Source organism: Hippichthys cyanospilos, chromosome 10 (genome assembly GCF_059441005.1).
Source record: "Hippichthys cyanospilos isolate Australia breed blue-spotted pipefish chromosome 10, RoL_Hcya_1.0, whole genome shotgun sequence".
In the NCBI taxonomy this organism is placed as follows: Eukaryota; Metazoa; Chordata; class Actinopteri; order Syngnathiformes; family Syngnathidae; genus Hippichthys; species Hippichthys cyanospilos.
In genome coordinates this window covers 303,643-322,735 of record NC_142378.1, presented here as the reverse complement: position 1 = coordinate 322,735, position 19,093 = coordinate 303,643, and the positions used below count along the sequence as shown (strand labels likewise).

At 49.2% G+C, this 19,093-nt stretch overlaps 1 protein-coding gene across 4 annotated transcripts in view; it reads right to left on the bottom strand.

The window, feature by feature from the left end:
• Positions 1 to 19,093, bottom strand: part of dab1a (DAB adaptor protein 1a) — a 154,235-nt gene that overhangs the window by 41,486 nt on the left and 93,656 nt on the right. For 3 of the 4 annotated variants that reach the window (XM_088425094.1, XM_088425095.1, XM_088425096.1), the window contains one exon: positions 4,849 to 5,099. In XM_088425094.1, the coding sequence (XP_088281220.1) occupies positions 4,849 to 4,918 (70 nt within the window). In that variant the 5' untranslated portion in view covers positions 4,919 to 5,099. Of the gene's footprint in view, positions 1 to 4,848; positions 9,170 to 19,093 lie in introns of those variants that run through there. The other variant, XM_088425097.1, reaches the window with a different exon arrangement.

Genomic DNA, 19,093 nt, shown 5'->3' with positions numbered 1-19,093 from the left:
ACAGAAGTAGACCAGTGCCTGACGAATGACGGACAAAAGAAAAATTTCGCCCTCTACTGGCGGCGGAAGGTTAGGGAAAAATACACCGACCGACTGACAGACTACAATTTCGTCCGGCTTGAAAAAAACGACGGACCGATGATGACGGAAAGGGGGCGGGGCTCCGATGAATGTCGTACCGTCAAAATTGTAAGTTGACTGCACGCGTTTGGCTACGTTAACGCGACGTTCCGGCCACAGTGGCCCCGTTTGCCGACGGCGCATCGAGGCAAAATGTGGGAAATTCCTCTCTCGTGCTCAAGTCTCGCGCTTTCACGCCAATGCCGGCGGGCTCCGTCCCAGCTCGTCGCCCTCTAAAGCGATCCCTCACATTTTGTCCAGACTTTTTACGGATAAAAGGTGTGCGACTTGGGCTTTCCCCGGCGGTGTCCCATGAGGCTTCCCCGTTCCCTGCGCGGATTACAAAAATCCAAGTAGCCGCGGACACGGAACCTCAGTTCACCTAAGCTCCTCGCTTCTTTTGCGCTTCAAAACATTTCCACTGAGGACAAAAAAAAAAAAAAGTGGGACTATCCTAAAATAGCGGCGTATTCATCCCGCCCTGCTGTCAATATCACACAAACGACAAACGTCCTTTCAGTACCCAGCATGCGAGCGCGTTGTCCTCAATGGAGTGCGTGTAGTATGTGCGCGTTTGCGCGTCTAGGATGTTTTGCGCAAATTATGAGCGGGGAGCCGACTGTTGCTATGGTGACCGTAGTTAGCAATGCGGCGGAGGAGCCCGACACAACCGAGACCATTGCCACGCGCGCGAACTATCATGCTCACCATACGCGATGGGTAAATAAAAGGCTTTTAGTTCCACGTCTTCACGCGTGCGACGGGTACGATTTTTTGTCCGTGAGCGGGCGAGTAAGGCCTGCTGGGAAGATCGGATTGGAACTTGCCTCATCAACACTATGAAGCTCCGTCAAACGGTAGCCGTCATCAATGCTAATAAATAGTATCATAAAAGCCGCCACTTTTTTCTCACCGTTTGAGCCCTGTGGTTTACAGTCCGCTATGGTTATTTTTACCAGCCACCGGGAGGCAAACCGCAGCTAAACAAATATCTATTCCATACAGCTCGAATGAGATCTTGTAGAAAAGTTGTCTCAGATAAATTTCTATACCGGATATATAATCGCACATATGAATTATGTGCCGTGCGTTTTGATCCAAATATGAATTAAACTATTAAACAAAGGCAGAGATTAGTATCAAAATATTGATTTGAGGTTTGAACTATCTTCTTGCGTAGTATTGTATATAGTAGCAAATTTGTTCTTTCAGAAGACTATATGAAAAGCGTCGCACTTCTCGTTATGAGCGGTAGCCTTTGTTAAATGTCGTTTCTGTAAAGAAGAGGATCCGGGAGACTGATGGAGTAAAAAGGACAAGGGGGTCGATGAAAGAAGGCTTAATGGCATCATTTTGCCATGGGAAGACTTGATTGGATTTCATTTTTTTAGCCAGCGATGACAAGCGCACGGAGCACCGAGCCCGTCCCGTCCCGTCCCGTCCCGTCCCGTCCCATCCCGCTTTGATTGCTGGGAATAGATGTGATTGCGACACACGCATGGCGTCCACCGATTCCCCGGGGACGAATATTAGGCCCAACGGCGGCGGCCATCCATCCATCCAGCCATCCCTCCAGATAGAGCGCGCATGTGCCTAATAGCCACACCAAAGAAGATAATGTGTTGGCTAATCACACACCAGAGACAAGCAAACACACACGCACACGCGCACGTGCTCGTGTGCTGTCAGCAGCGCACGTTTGTTTCAGTGCTTATCCTATTTGCACCATGAAATAACAGCGGATTGACTTGCGCACGTGTCTCGTTTGGACGCTGCGTGAATTACGATCGGCACAGAAACAAGCAAGACTGAAGGGCTGTTCTTCAAAGTCGCAATTAGCTTTAAAATGTTAGCGTCAAGACTTTTTTTAGGTAATTGAATGCCCAAAAAAGGACCGAAGATAGGAATCGGACAAACGGTCGGCCATTTTGAACGGAAGAAGCCTTTTCTTACTCGCTGAAACAATTAGCACTCGAGCGCTTCTAGCTAGCATCTGATTTATGCTAGATGCCGCGCTAAATGCCGTATGATTAAACCTTCGCGTAATTAACTCCTTCGGCGCCATGAACGATAATTCTCGTCTTTTAAAATAGCAACGATAAGAATAAATGAGACCATTTTGTTTGTTTCCGTATAGGATTCGCTACGCTAAGGTTTATTTGGAAGGGTGGGCCGGCGTTCCGCTGCGGATTCCATCGCGACTGCGGTCCGACGAGCCGGATGATCGAAACAAAACGGATCTGGCGCCGCGCCGGGAATCTCGCCGCGTTTGAATCTGTGGGGATCCCGTCCCTATTAATGGCCGGCCGGAGGGCCTTCCTTTTCCAAAGTGTTTGTAAGTGGAGCGTTGCCTCATTGGGCATTCAGAAGCAATTGGGAGCGCGAGATGGACCCGACCTCCGTGGATTTAGCCAGGATTAAGTCGGACCCGACGCCGCTAATAATGGGAGCGACCCGCGGGCCGAGCAGAAAAAAACCCAACAAAGGCCGGGGGTTAGCTCTCCTTTTCTCGCGCTACAAAAACCAAAGCGGGTCACAAAGGAAGTGACGCGGCAGGTTCTCATCCCGAGCAGACGATCCCGTTAGCTGGTGGCGCAAGGTCGTTCAGGAGTCAAGAGGAGGAGCGAGGGCCTATCCCGCCGGAGACCCTCTCCCGTCACGGGCCCTTTTCGTTTTCGGGGGACGACGGGGAGAGGCGGGCCCGGGTGACCTCGCCCAACTTCACTCTTTACTACTTTCATGGCACCGCTGGGTGTGCCATTGTACTCTTGGGTTTTGCTACACGGTGGAGACCAAATTCTGGTTCTTATGTCTTGCATTTTGCTGCACCCCTCAAGTTCAGGACTCTTTTGGAATGTTAAGACTTGCTATTTTGAATTTGGATGTCTCCACAGTGACGGCAAAACCTTGTTTGTGTGTGTGTGTCCTCGCTTTTTGGTGGAGAGCAAATTTGATGTCTTTGTGGGGACATCTTGTTTATGTTGGGATTGGGTTATGGTTGATGTTAGGTTAGTCGCTGCGATGGTTAAGGGAGGGGCTAGGAAATGCGCGATGTCAATGGGATGTCCCCGCTACGACGGAAAAACCTACTCGGGAGTGCGTGTGTGTGTGCGCCTCTGGTTTTCGCTCCATGGTGGAGAGCAAATTCCAAGTCCCGTATTCCTGTCTTTGGGGGACTTCTTGCTATTTTAGGGACTATTTAGTGCACCTCATAAGTTGATGTGGGATAACCTGGCAAGACTTAAAACCTATTTTTTCTGGTTTATTGGCTACTGCTTTTACATTGACAATTCTTGTGGTCTTTGTTTTTTTTAATATTCTAAATACAAATATTCAAGTTTTGAGAGGCTATTTTTCTTTTTTTCATTTTGAAAAACGTCTATTCCTTTTCACTCTTTGATTAAACGCGAAAGGCAAAGAGGAGATGTCGAAGCAGCCTCCGGTCTCAATGCCGAAGGCCAAGCATTCATCTTGGCTGGGGCTGGGGCGGGGGCGCGGGCTGGGGCGGGGGCGCGGGCTGGGGCTGGGGCGGGGGCGCGGGCTGGGGCTGGGGCGGGGGCGCGGGCTGGGGCGGGGGCGCGGGCTGGGGCTGGGGCGCGGGCTGGGATCCCGGCCCACCGCGCGTATGCGCGCGTGTGCGCGTGCGCCAACGTGTCTCCGTCTCCCCCGAATATAGAGAGCAGTGCGAATGATGAACATGATTTCCATTGTGGGCAAACAAAGGTCTTCCTGAATAGGACGCGAGGGGCCGCGCGCTCGCTCGCACACACCTGCCGCCTGTGTGTGTGTGTGTGTGTGTGTTTGCCTGTGCGTCAGCTGAAATCGCAGCCGGCGGGTTTTTTTTTTTTTCCTCCGCTACATCAGTCAGGTGCTTATTGGGAGAGCGCAACACGCCGCTCGCCGTCCGGGCCCGGCCTTTTTTGGCCCCCGTCATCCAGCAAACAAACGCCGCGCGTCTGATTGGGGGCCTGCCCAAAAATACCTGGAATATGTCAAATCTGTGGTTGAGGTTGATTTTTTTCTTATGTTGTTGTTTTTTTTTTTTAATCATATCATATTTTTAAGATTTTTGATTTAGGGTTTGTTTTCTGTTTGTTTTTTTATTTATTATACTGCATGTTTGCATTTTATTTTAATTTTTTTGTTCATTATCTGTTTTTATTATTTTATTATATGTATATTCTTTTAACTTATTTTCTCACGTATTGTTTTCATGTTTATTATGATTTTTGTTTTTCATTCATTTTTTTCTTTGATATTTTTTTGTTTTTCTTAAAATTACAATGATTTTTGTTGATTAAGTTTATTCAAGTTAATCATTTTCTCCATTCGGCATACTGTTTTCGTTTATCATGTTTACATATGTTTTTGCTTAGATTTTTTATTTATTTTTTCATTTTTTCACCTTATTGTTTTTTAATTCGATGAAACCTTTTTGGGAGGGGGGTTGTCACCTAATTTTAAGACTGGTAAAGCTTAAAAGAAGGTTGCACAAAACATTTTGCACAGTATAGCACCATCTGCTGCTGCGATGGACATACTTTTTTGCCTTAAGTATCGGCGACTAGTATCGACCCCACCATGAATATCAACACCTCAAAATGAATCCGATATCGGGCCGAGACACCAAAAAGGTCCAAACCGCTGAAGCGTCGCATCAAGAACGCAAATTTCAATACTTGAAATGGCCGTGCCGGCGGTCATCGTTTCCCCGGGAAAATTCCTTACCTTTCCTCCTGGAGTCCCGCCTGAGGCCGCCGGGCCGGACCGCCGGCTGGAGCTCGGTCTCCGCGGACATCCTTCCGATTCCGGGCGGGCTCGGCCGCGGGGGGGCGCCGGGCGTGCGGGCGTGCGTGCGTGCGTACGTGGCGTGCCGGCGCCGGGCGTGCGTGTCCGGGCGCGCGGGCTCATGGGAGGGAGGGCGGGCGGGCGGCGGGGCTTCAGCCCTGACGCGGCGTCCGGCGCGCACCCGCGCCGAGCTGACACAGGACAAGGGGAGAGAAAGTCAACCCAGGTGAAAAAGTGCCATCGAACTCAATGAATCCAAAGCATCGGAGCGCGCATTTGTTTGGGACCGCCGGCAAGCGCGGCAACCGGGCCTTCTACCGGGCCGAGGCCGCCCGTCGCAAAGCGCCCTTTGCTTTTATCCGTCCTGACACGTCCGTCGCACGTTGGATTGGCTTTTATTGTGTTATATATAACCCTAACCCCCCGAGTGGGCCGGACGGACCAATAAAATGGAGGTCAACGTTCAGAAAACTTTCAAACGACAACTTCAAACGTCTTATTCTTGTTTGATCGCGTCCAAAATAAAACAAGCACAACATCGCGATTGGTCATAAAACATTAATGTTACTATCGAGCATAAAACCTTTCAAGTTTTGCATTTATTAAAAAATACAGCTCATTTTTATACTTCACAAAATCATCTCGCGGGCCGGAACGAACCCGTTTGCGGCCCGCGAGCCGTACGTTCCACACCGATGTTTTAGGCCGTATCAAAACAACAGTCGAGCGATATTACGCGAGAGGGATTGCTCCGTGGCAAAACGAGCGAAAAAAAAATGGCAACGTCGGCCCCGACCTCTTGCGACCTTGGCGCGGACTTGAACGCGGAAGGCGGGGTCGGGCGCCCCCCTCCCCGCCGGCCCCGTCCGCGCTATTTCCGCGCCGGCAGAAGGCCCCCACGTAAGCCTCGGGCGAGAACGGACCAATTGAGAGCCTTTTAATTTGCCGCCGACAGAAGAGAACAGAGTCCATTTAATTCGGGCGGCCCGGGCCGCGTCGGCAAAACGCCGACCGTATTCTTTATCTGGTCCGAACACGCCGGAAAAGCGCCAGTCGCTCCAATTACGGGCATTATCCGCTCCGGCAAACGGACGGATGGAGAGCGAGGGAGAGGTTAGAGGGAAGGGAAGGAAGAAAAGTAAAGGGCGAGGGAACGGAGAAGACGCTAATGAACAGGGGCTGAAGGGGGGGGGGGGCAGAGGAAGTAAAATTGAGAGAAAGGATGCAGTGTAAAGCCTCCTCCTACACTCCTCCCACTCTGGCCTTTGCGTCCTCCGATTTTGCCCGTTCCCACAGAGCCGAAGCTTTTCAAGAGGCGTCTGCCACCGGCTCGGTAAATCCTCCGCGCGGACCGCAAAACACACACACACACTTGACCCGGTGCTCACTTTAGCCACTCTAAGGATGAACGACAACAATTTAAAGCAGTAAGCTAGAAGACATTTTTTTGGATTGTTTTTCAAAAACGATGCTACCCGGTTTTTTATTTGTATTTTTTTTCAACTCACACTACATTCTCCGGAGACTGGGCTTAAACATTTGTGTCCGCTTGACAGTTGGACACTGGACAGTTGTTTTTGGTCCATATGTTTTGACTCAATCGATCTCCCCTTCCTCTTAGCATCTCTATCTTTTGACCTTTTTACGAGTCTGGACATTAATTTCCAGGTATTTAAGTATGAAATCTTAGTCATCTGGCACTGAATATACCGACTCTTCAAAAATATGACAATACGTCCCTGTTATTGAATGCGTTAATGGAGTAATGAGATAAAATGGTCATTTTGCATGGCTTTGTATTGCAAAACCATTAAACAAGCAATATCCCATGGAAGAAATTGATGTTGTACCTTCCAAACTTTTTTTTTTTTTAACTGATTAAGTAACTAGTTTGGTCATCACCTGCTTTGGTGAAAGTCCATAGAAATCAGAGAATAATTACAATACTGCTGTGAGGCTAATATGAGAATATTTGGACCGTTCTAACAATAAGCTAAAACGATGGAGCCGGGAAAGTCGATCTCAGGGCAAAACATTTGGGGCATCCCCGCTGGAAACGGCTAATCGATTATTCAAAATAATCCCCCGTTAGTTGCCCGTGAATCACGGCATCTCTGGCCAGGCTGTGCACAGAGGCAGGGGCCTTAATATGACACCCTTTTTGGAATGGGAAAACTCCAGACAGATGGTTGCACAAAAACAAACCCACGGCGGCGAAAACTTAGTGGCCCGCCCGCCCGCCCGCGCGTGTCCCCCGCCAAGCTTTTATGAAATTCAAATAGAGAGTTCCAATTCCACCTACACCAGCGCAACGCCACCGCTCCAAGACGTCGCAAAGGCAACAGCTGCTCGGCGGCGGTCGAAATGACTCACTCTCCAGACGGCTCCCCGGCTCCAGGCGTACGCCCGTTCCCCCGCGCTTCTTGGGAAGGAGCGCTACGTCTCGGCTCCAGTCGCCGGAAGGGGGGAAGTGGGTGAAATCGCGAACCGCTCCCAAACGCCCTTGAGCTAGCTTTTAAAGCGCAAAGAAGGAGCAGGTGCCACAAACTATCGAGGATGTAGTTCGGAAGCCAATCAGAAATGTAATGAGTCCTAATTCAACTGGAGACAAGTACCGTATATCATCACCATAATTCAAAATACCTGAAAAGTGAATGGAATTTAAGAGACCTAAAACGGAGCGGATCGTATCCTGACCGGATTGGATCCGATGGCGACGGCGGGGACGTATTGGCTTTCGGATTAGAGGTGCGCAACCCTAATAACCGGCGGAGTGGCGTGGCTTCGACCCGGAAGCGAGCGAGCGGGCCCCCGAGCTGAAAGTGGGATGCCAACCCGCCTTCCGGCGTCTGGAGTCGGCCAGCCGTGTCCGGCGGGCACACCGGAGCGGCTCCTAAATCGGACGTCCATAAATGGGACGCTGCCAACGGGCTGGCCGCGTCGGGACCGGCGCGCGCGCGTGACAGCGACCGGAACGCTGCCAACAGGAGCCCAGCGCCCAGAAATCAATCAAGTCCGCCAGATGAACGGAAAGGGGGAAACGGAGCCGGGATGTATTTGGACACTACCCAGCAGTAGCGAAACCCCCCAGCCCCCACTCCGCTGCGCACAACGCCCAAAAACAGTCGTCATGCTAGCCATCTTCACAAGGTTACCCAAAGGTTTTGGGACATTTCCAACAAGAGGATCTCAGCAACTCGCAATAATATGAAGAACCTGATTGGCTAGTCCTGGCAGTTTTGATCCTAGTCAGTCACTGATGACGGTGCCCGGTAAACAAAGGCGAGGAAGACGATATTCCGAGGTCACGATCGCTACGGTATATGAAATGACGGGTCAAAACGGAATATCTGATGGGACGCTATCCAGCATCGAGGTTGAACGCTTTGTCGGTTTACTACAGTTACAGTTAGTTGGTTAGTTGGGTGTTACCAAATTAAAGACAGACGTCAACCGAAGCTAGCATTTGGACGATTTGGACTCAGCGTTGTCCGCGTGAATCAAAGGCTGAAAAAGGGCAGCTACGCATATTAAATGAAGCAAAAAAGGCTTACCGGTGTGAGAGTTCGAAGACGTGCAGTCTCTCGGAAGTAAGTCCGTTTACCCGCAGAAAATCACTAACCTTTGCCCAATGCGCTAAATAGATGTCAGTGATTAACAGGCGGCCGCGCCTTTGCGTTCCCGATTCGGACGGAGGAGATTGTTTTCAACCAATTGCCTTCCGCGCTTGAGAAATAACATTTGCCACGGTCTTCTCTGACGACCGCTGTGTCATTCTTCCGGTTTAAAAACAACCCAAAAACTCCTTCATTTTCATTCCACTTGACCTCTATCATAGTCTAAATGACAGGAGCCGCTTTCCATTGACACTTCACTCACAACCGTTTTCATGGAAAATGATTGAATATTCATGAAGAAAAGCTTTTTCGATCGCATTACTCACAGTAATCATAAAAGATTAGCTTTATGGGGTTCTAAACAGTTAATATTTTATATTTACCCCCGCTGGCCGGTTCGCTACGCTTGGTTTGACTTTGTCGGTTGATTTACTGCGGTTAGTTTGGTTTATGGAAGACTTCAGAACTTTTGTTTACATTGCGGTGTCGTAGGAATTTTTGACCAACTTCAAATTAAGCGTAGCAACTTGCATCCATGAATTTAATCAATGTTGACAACATATTTTACCTTTATAAAAAAAAAAAAACAACTCTGTTGGATGTGTGTGCGTCGTAAAGACACCGACTGTGACACAGCCGTCCCCCCACCCCGCTCCCCCACCCCGCGGTTTGTCTTTCGAAAAAACATCGGCGGAAAGTCACGTGGAATCAAGCACTAAGACTCAGGTTTGCCCCAAAATTGACTTCCGTAAGTATAACGCCAAGAAGTTGAAAATGCCGTGGTTACGGAGCTCCCGCCCATCATCTAAAGATGTCCGGCGCTCGACGCAACCCCCTCCGGACTCGCCGTCGCGTCGGCCGCGCCTAAACTGAGTGATGGATCGACTCCATCTGCATAGCGGAATGGAGCGCGATTGCGGGGCGTAAAAATAGAGCGGGGGCGCCTGCAGCAGCACACAACTGGGACTTAATGAGGGATGCGATCATCAATTATTCAAAACTCTTAATCATGGTGCCGCACAAACACGCACGTGCACACACGCACACACACACACACACACACACACACACCGATTTGCCACATGCCTCTCAAGGCATCGCCGCAGGCAGACAGATCCAAATAGATGAAGAGCGATGGAAAAGGAGAAACTCCTGTTGCTCCGCTTTGCCTTATTTCCAAAAATATCAGCACATTCATAGAATAACGGCAGAATACAGACGGCATTGCCTCGTTCCTATCAAACGAGGATACAAGCTTTTAAGGCCCCGTCCCATTTCATCCATGTCGTCTTTTCCAACTCCACGTCGTCTGGATTTTGTGTCGGACGATCCATAGACACCTGGCGTTCTCACAAAGCAGAAGCCCGACAGACGAAATGACCGGCGGAAATCACGCGTCCGGTTGGATCGGATTCAAGATCGACACGGGCCCTTCTACGATCGAGGAATCAAAATAAACATACGCCCCCGCCGGCCTTAATCGCTTTGGACCCGTGCAAAAATCCATAAACAAGCTGCTCTCGCGTTGCTTAACAACACAAGCCGAATGTTTGAGGAAGCTCACTTCAACTGGGCAACATGGCAAATGTCAGACTCTTTCAGTTCAGCGCTACAGGGACTTTTGTCGACTATTAGTTCCATAACTACACTATTTGTTTTATTCTTGACTAAATAATATTTTCCACTTGCTGCTGCCTGAAAATGACATCATCTATGCACAAGACATGGCCGATGGCGCCCTACCCGCTGGTCGCGAGATGAGCTGCGAACACAGACCCGAGCCTTCAACACGCGATGTCCTTTCCGGTCCGCGGCAAGCCAAAGGATGTGTTTTTAACAGCATTAACTGCACGTAAAAAAATGATTGTTATCAATTATCGTCAACGTTTGAGCATTTTATTGCTTGAAAAGTGGACCATCCCTTGAAAGTAGCGGTTGTTTCAAAGTGAATTACTGCAACACCCATGCTCATATCTATTAGCCTGTCTACACTGTTTCAAGTTATCTGTTAGCATTAGGCTAAAGTCTTATTTTTTAGTTAAAATAATTTGCAACGGAAAGCAATTTTAACCCTTCCTCCAATCCTTTGACCTTTACATCCAATCCGTTTCCCATCAAAGGGAAAGCATTGAACGGGACGTTAGGGAGCTGAAATTTCACCCAAATAGTGACAACATGTCAAAGTTCAAGATGGCGCGACCGCTTAGTTATCACAGTCCCAGGTGTGGGCGATCCACTGGCTAAAATCCTTCCAAAATGATGTGGAGGAAAGTGACCCAAAATGGTCAAAATACTGGTAGCAAGCACGATTCGCTTTGATTTTGGAAACCGGGAAAATCTTGATTTCCTCGAGCGATGTTGTATGCAAATTTAGCGTCGAATCATCGGCGGATTACCGGACCCGGGTTGAGATTTGCATCATTTCCATCCGTAAGCCTTGGAACCTTTCTGTGACATGCGCAAAAAGGCGACTAAAGGCAAAGCGCAGAAATGCGTAAGCTAAAGTTTGTGGAGGTGAAGCGGCTCTGGAAAAAGCCGGCCTTTTAGCACCCCGCGGTCTATTGCACTGTCAATGGGTCTGCGTCAACTCTCCCAGGGAGCGCACAACATCGCCATTCTCTCCCCGGCGGGGGCCCACACTCAATAGCGAGCTCTTTGAAAAACTCACAAAAGCCTGAGTGTGTGTGTGGGTGTGGGTGTGTGGCACACATGGGGGCAACAGAGCAGGGTTTTAACATTTAAATGTCTTTTTCGGTTTGGTTTTTTTACAACCCAATGCAACTCGGTGGAATCGTTGGAGAAATGGTGGGCAAAATTGCACCAAAAGTGAAGGAAGGACCTTTGTTCACAACCGCAGTAGTTTAAGGTAAAAGGTATAATTCGGGGGAAAAAAAGGACATTTAAAATGAAAATAATGACAATAAAAATACAAGCTACGTTCACAGCAGCACTATATAGAGGCAAAAACAAGGAATAGAAATATCAGCCCCCAAAATGCAACATTTCAATTCCAAAAACAGTCAGAACACAGCTGATTCCTGATTGGCTACCTGAGCAACTGCAAAGTCATTTTCAGGCAAAATCGCATCATATCATTCCTCAATCCATTTTCTATCGCCACTTATCCACACAAGGGTCGCAGGCTTGCTGGCGGCTATCCCAGCTGGCTTCGGGCAGTAGGCGGGGGACACCCTCAACTGGTTGCCAGCCCATCACGGGGCGCACAGAGATGGCCCAATCACAGTATGTCCCATATGATATGATATGATATATTTTTTTCGTTTTTTTAAGTCACACACATATAATGCCGAGACCCACCCTAATCGTGTGCGTCCACCATAAAGGACAGCTGCTTTTGCTCTTTTAATGGATTGATTTGCTCTTTTAACGAATCGAAAAGTTCCCTATTAAGTCCGAATGACGTCGGTTCGGGTGGGTGGGATGAATTGACTTTGCTGTCTTGCTGAAACAAAACGGACACAAGCGCGGACGCAAACGAATAGGATTGGTCTCCGGGGGGTACAGATACAAAAGGGTTATATTTGACCAGGAAAACACTCAAATCTCAACCAAAGAAAACACTACCATTATCTCTATCCACTATAGTCATTGCAAAAAAAGATAGAAACCGCATAAATGACAAAAAATGCTACTAGTTATATCACAAAACAATGTCATCAGTCGCACGGGCAAAAAGATGCCTAATCAACGTCGTATTTAATCGAGGAAACGGCGCATTTAACCACGAAATTGCTACGGCGTGCCGTAAAAACACATTCAGCTCCAAAATAAATCATATTTCGGGAAACTCAACGTCGCCATTTGTTCGATAGCGCTTTGGCTGTCGTCGCCGCGAACAGCAGGCGCGCGCGCGTGCCCGTAATGACGGCAGCATCCCGGGCCGTCCACGCCCCGGCCTCTCGCCGCCATCCGTCATAGCGCCGCGGCGCTGACGATAGCGCGGACACCGGACGGGGGGAGGAGAGAAAAGAGGACGAGGATGGATCAAGACAAAAGAGCGGCGAAAAAGATGGCCCGGGCTCAAATATGCCGGCGGGGATTGAAAGTGACAAAAACACTCCTGGGGAAAAGTTAGCCATCGTATCGGGCTTCGGGGGAATACCAACGGCAACATGAAGGGAGAGCTACAGTACATTGACAGGCTAAGCCAAGCCCACCCTGAAACTTTGGAAAGCACACTTTGAGCATGCTTATTTTTGAGGAAAAAATACTTCCCCAAATATAGGATGCGCTGTGTATAGGACGCACGATTGGGTGTGAGGTCAAAGTCTGCTATTTTATACATATTGCGTGCTCAAAACAACCTGCTATCTTAATGCTAATAAGGCAAAACAGATAGCATTTATTTGCAGTTACGCTTGAGACTAAGGATTTCAACAAAAACGGTGGTGCAACACATATAAACAATATGACAAAAATGCTCACAGGCATTTATTATTTGTCCTCCACCAAGAAAAAAAACAATCCAGCTGCTGCTTACAGAGGGGCCGCGACCATCCCGTTGCATTTCCCTTTTTCTATTATGCTGCCCTCAAGTGGAGAAGCAACTGTTTTTTTCTTTGCTTTTCTGAACTATGCCAGCTATTGTCATGATGTAATAAAGAATTCTTGGGCATTATTCTGTGTTGTCACCCCGGAGATGACTTCTGAAGAGCTTCTTTATCCGCGCAGGTAGATGCGACGAGAGGCTAACTGTTAGAAGGCACCGGCGGGAGCTTTTTGCCTTTTTTTTTGTTTTTTTCTATTTTCCCCATCTTCTCTCCGGCAGCCCGGAGCGAGACGGAGGCCGACGCCGCTGTGAAATTGGCCTGTCAGATGCCTCCGCCGGCGGAAAAACACAAACTGCGAATATGCTAATAGACTGCAGATTAAGATAGAGTACAGTAGTAGCTGCGGGCGCAAGCTAGCGCGTTGATATGCGCCGGCGTTGCGAGCCAGCCGGCTGGCTGCGGCGCTAATGCGCCGCGGAGCGGACGCAATGGAGATGCGAGTACGCGTTTGATGAGGTTGCAGGTGAGCAACGGGAGGAAACGGGAGATGCGCTTCCCTTGTGCTGGCGTGACAAGAGATTGGAAAGTTGCGCGCTTAGTTTCGGGTTATCCTTCGTGACTGCTCGGTGTTAAAACCTTTCCAAGAAAAAAAAAATTAGGCGCTAAAATGGAGAAGTCTTCCAAGAGGACGCCGTTCCCTCCCGAGACCAAGCCTATTCAGTTTTTGTCCGCCGTTGTGTCCATTTTGTCTCAGCAAGACACAAAAGTGAACTGCATCAGAAATCATTGGAATGAGCCTTAGCAGGGTAGCATGAATTCAAGATTTAGACAAAAAGCAAAAGTCCGCTACACTGGACACAATATAGTGTGTGAGACGGAAAAAAAAAATGTCTGTCAAAATCATAGTATTGACTGTAGTACAGTATCATAAAGTGTCTCCCGTTCCCACAGTTCACAAGCTAGCTTAACTTGACATCAAAAGGCATTTCACGTCAGGGAAAGCAGAGAAAGAAAACACCAGGGAGCTGAAATTTCACCCAAATGGCGACAAGTGTATCAAAGATCAACACGGCACGACTACTTAGTTATTACACTACCGGGAGTGCGCCATTCCTGTTTTGCTGTATCTACCAGCAAATGTATTCTGGGTAAATTCTGGGTTGGGCCATTTCATCAATTTGGAAGAGGGTAAAAAGCGGAATTAGCTCCCCCGAGCACATCGGCCAGGAGAAGCAGCCCCTCGCCGGGAGCCACATTGATATGGGTATTGCGTATGCGCGCCTCCCCGAGGGCGAGCGCGCGATGGACGTCGGCGGCCGGGCCGATAAATTGCCCGGGGGCGACCCGCTCCGGTGAGGGGCTCCATTCCCGGGAATGTCCGGCAGCTACGCGGGCTTCCGACTCCCCCCTGCGGCAGGAATTCCCGGAGACGCCGTTCATCAGCCCCGGGATCATTAAGTCCTTCTCTCAAGAGAGAGCGGGGGGGGGGAGGCGGGCGGGGGCCGCCGCAAAAGAGGCTCCGTTTGCAGTCCGGGACCGAGTCGGGCTGTGTCGTTTCCACCTGGGTTTAATATGCTACGCTACGCTACTTCAGGTAGCACCTCGGCTTAGACCTACGAGTTAAGCTCGTGGATTGGTCCGTTTTCCGCAGCCCCTTACCCTCATTAGGCTCCGCTGGTGCCTACCCCAGCAGTCTACGTACGGGCAGGGACGCCCTGAAGCGCTTGCTAGCCGCCTGCAGGCCACAAAGAGACAAAGGAGCGCCCGTGCACCCAATCGCACCTAATGTGGGAGGGAGTAGTAGAGAGGACCCGCGTGGGCTCGGGGAGAACATGCAAACTCCACACAGGAAAGCTGGAGCGAGGTGGATTTGAACTCGGCTCCCCGAACTGTGAGGCGGATCATCTAACCACTGCGCCACCAATTTCAAATGTCAAATTTCATCTGTCCCTAAAAAGCAAATGCAATGATTTTTTGGATTTTTTTTTTCCCAGCGAGGATTTTTTTAGCTCGGCCATTAAGCGGTTAACCACAATATATTTTGCTGTAGAAATTTTAAATTCGGGTACTGATATAATCTGGTTGGCGTATGTTATGTTTGCGTATGTTCTTGTGGAAGTTTTCTGTTCTTTTTTTGCTGTTTTTTTTTCATTTGTCTTTGCGAGTTGATTGTAGGGTTTTGGTTTGTGTTTATAGATTTCCCTCTGCTTATTAGTTGGATTGCGTCCAGCTGTCCATGTTCACCTGCTGTCCTTGTGCGCGCCAATCAGCTCGTTTCACCTATCGCGTCTTGCCCGGGTGTTCCTGGTTGGCTTCCTTGTCGTCATTTTTTAGTATATTTAGCTTCTAGTTTCCTTTCAGTTCTTGGGTTGGTCATTTTGACTCAACGATCAGGCTAAATGAATGACACACACACACATATGTATGTATTTAGCCTGTTTTAAATGGGCGCGTCTTGCGAAACCAGATTGCTGCGCATTGCTTTCATCGGTTTTGACGTTGCGACGCAACCGGGCAAATTTCAGAAGCGCCGGCCGACGTTCGCGTGGAAAAGTTCAATCAGCCGCAGCTCTGCCGGCTCCACGTTACAAATCGAGTCACGGCCTTTTAAGCTGGCCCTCGCACACGCTCCGCGAGTTGAGCCCGGCTGAACGGGCGGTCCTTCGACGCCCCCCGTTCGGAAAAGTGACTTACGGTGCTAATCGGAGGGCTACGACTGAGAGCGCCGCTCATCTGGCAGAGAGCGGCGCTCATCGAAAGCCTCCCGTCCTAATGCACGCATACAGAAGGCGGCCAATGCAATTATAGGGCAAACGCGTTCATCCCGCCGAGTCCCGACCTGGCCTTTGTAAGCCTTCCATTGAATACGCCGCGGCTACATGCTCCTTGTTCCCGCCGGGGAGGCCCGACTATTTCACGCCGCCTCGCTCAAGTTGCGAGCCGTATTTGGAAAGCGAAACACCGGCAAGAAAAGACGGCAAAGCTTTAAATCAAAAGGCGTAGCATGAACGGACACCGAGTGAAAGCGAGAGCCGTCGTTTGCCACGCCGAGTGCATAATAGCAGCCTATTAAGGTGTTTTGAACACAAATATGCTAAGTGTGTATAATAAGGGGTTTCCATAAATATACGAGTATATTCAAAGCAGTGTTCGTCAGATTGGAGGCTTTGATAGAATCGATCCATTTGAATGCTAGTCATCGGATCAGTCATCGTCGTCGTAGTATCACTGAAAATAATACATCATGGCAATATATTCAATGTTAAATGATTACTATTACCTACTTTGTTACTTACTTACCGCTACTACTATTAGCAAAAAACAAGCAGTATTACAATGATAAAGATGTACATGTTCGATTACAGATGCATATGTAATCACGAATACAATATTAACAATAGATTTCTAAACGCAATAATAAAGTATTCATTTCCAAGCAGCAACAGCATAAAAAATCGCGTTTTGCTATTTCATTCACAGTAACATTAAAACTATTACAACACATCACAATCATGAATCAAATCAAAAATAAATAGTCAGTGAAGAAGTACCAAAGAAGAAAATACAATTCCTACGAAACCTTACACGTCCCCAGCCACTACCGCCGATTCATGTCAGAAATAAGAACAAAAGAATACTAGCTAGTTATATTTGGAAGTATCTTTATTTCCTCATTGTGCCACATTCGCTGGCGGGCGCGAGCTGGGGTAGCAAGATGGGGTCCCCGCCGTAAAGTGCTGCGCGAGGCGAGCGTCGAGCTACTTTGCTAACACGTGAAATTGACGGCGCCGCCGCGCTTTATTCCCCGGCAAAAAGCTTGACTAATATAAGAAATCGGCGCTCACAAATCTTCTAAAGCTTCTAAAGCCGCACCTCGCTAACTGTCTCCGGCGCTTCGGATTTGGCGCGCCGACGCGGGGGGCTCGGCTCTTTGTTAGCGTGTCGCTAATGTGTATTTACGCCGGTCAAATCCTCTTAGGCGCGTGCCAGTAAACGAGGCTAAAAAGGGCAAAATGCGTCGCATGTGCCGGGGTCGTCGGGAAGCGCGCCGACGTTATCCGGAGCGCGCCCTTTTGCTACTTCCGCGTATATACATAATCAAAGGGGGAGTCCACTCAAACGTTTTCTTCACGATAACGTGTCCGGCGTAAACACCTTTGGATTCGAATGGCAAATTCATCTCCGGGGCGGCCGTTTTGTCACTTGACGACCGAAACCGAAATCCCCCGTTTATTTATTTTGGTTTTCTAACCGCATTGCTTTAACTCGTTAAAACGGCAACGACAAGAACGACAAACATCTCACGACTCTTATTTTGTTGTCCGTACAAGCCGGCGCCGGGCCGGGAAGCGCCGAGGCGCGGCGGCGGAGTGCCCGCGGCCGCCAACCGTGTTAGACGCTTCCGTGGCACATCTCGAGCCGGATTTCCTTCGAGCGCCATGCGCCTCTTTATTACCGGGATGACTCGAAGGTCCGTTTAGGAAGCTTTCCGGCTAACCGCGGCTATCGAAACGCGGCAAATATCGCCAACAAAGCTAACAGGAAGGAAGAGGAAGGAAGCGAGAGCGTGACCCGACGTGACCCGAATCTTCGGAGGAAAAAAATCTTTGTCTTATCGGCTGCAACTTTTTTTTCCCTCCGCCGCCGCCGCAGACTGAGCAACGCTAAGGAAGCCAACGTCGCCCTCGGCGACTCTTGCGCGCCGCGCGCGTTCATTAGCTTCTCCGGTAAAAAGTATGGCGTCTCTACTCGCTGCTGGCTAGTTTTCTCTCTTGCACCCAAAACGTCACCGGGAGCGTTTATTTTCTATTTTTTTTTCTAGCACAGGCGTGAAGCGGTACGGCAATGTGTGCGGTTGAGGGGCTTTGCCATGAGGGAAATTGACTGCGGGAGGATGTAAAGCCTTGAATTAATTGAGGTGTTAATGCGCAGCGATGCCGGAGTGCTCGACAGCCCCATCAGAGTGCGCGTGCGCGTATGCAGGGTGGGCCAAAAGAAGATTTCCACTAACACGGTGCAGGTTATTTCCCGCCCGGCGTCCTTTCCTTCTCCGCTTTGTTCCTCCCTTCCTTTTCCCTCCCGTCTCCCGTCTTCCGTCTTCCTGACCATTTATTATCGCTGAGCACTTGCCTTCACTTTAGCCTTCTTTTTTCCTGACATTTAAATGCGCTTTCTGGCTTCCTCCCGTCTTTGATTTTTGCTTTCATGCCCGGCCGGCTTCCCGGCTTTTTGGCTTTCTTCCCGGCAGCGTTCCTTTCGGCCTTCCCAAATTCCCGTTTGCCTTTCTTTCTGAGCTGCCGATCAAGTTTCTGCCGAGCCCTCCCTTCGGTTTTACAGCGACTTTCTTTTCTTCCCTTCGAAACGTGACGATGATTTTGTTTTGTTCTGACCGCTTTCCTTCCTTTAGTTGTTCCCTCATTCTTTCCTTCCTTTCCTTCCTCTTAAGTTTCTTCCTTGGGTCGGTCCATCCTTCCTTTTGTTTTCATTTCCTTGCATTTCTTCCCTCAAGCTCATAACGGCTTCTTTTTTTGCTGACTTTCTTTTGCAGCGTTCTTTAGTCAGGGCCCGCCGCCTCCAAGGCTCGTCGTTTGGGATGATAATTTGATGTATATTTACAATTTCGGCAGTTAGAAACATCAAGGTTAAGCGTATAGAGTACATGGGCGGCCTTAAAGTACAATGGCGTCCAACTATTTTAGGACCACGTTAGATGAGGAACGACTTTGCGACAACATATCGCACAGCAGAGCCGTACGTGTGCGTGCGCGTGTTAACGTCCCTTGTGTCTGCGGATGCTAATCCCGGCACCGCTGGCGGATTGGGAGTGTTTTAACAGATTACAGATTAGCTGCTAGATTGACCCGCATCATCTCACAATATCCTGTAGCTATATAACCAAGATGGCGGACGGACTGACGACGCCGTACGCTTCGGATCACAAGCTTTTTTCAGTGACGTCCGACTCCGACGAATCCCCCCCGTAATACCGTCGTTTATGACACCGCGGCTCGAGAAATCGTACGCGGAAGCGCGCGTGCGCGTTACTGGCCGTCGCGT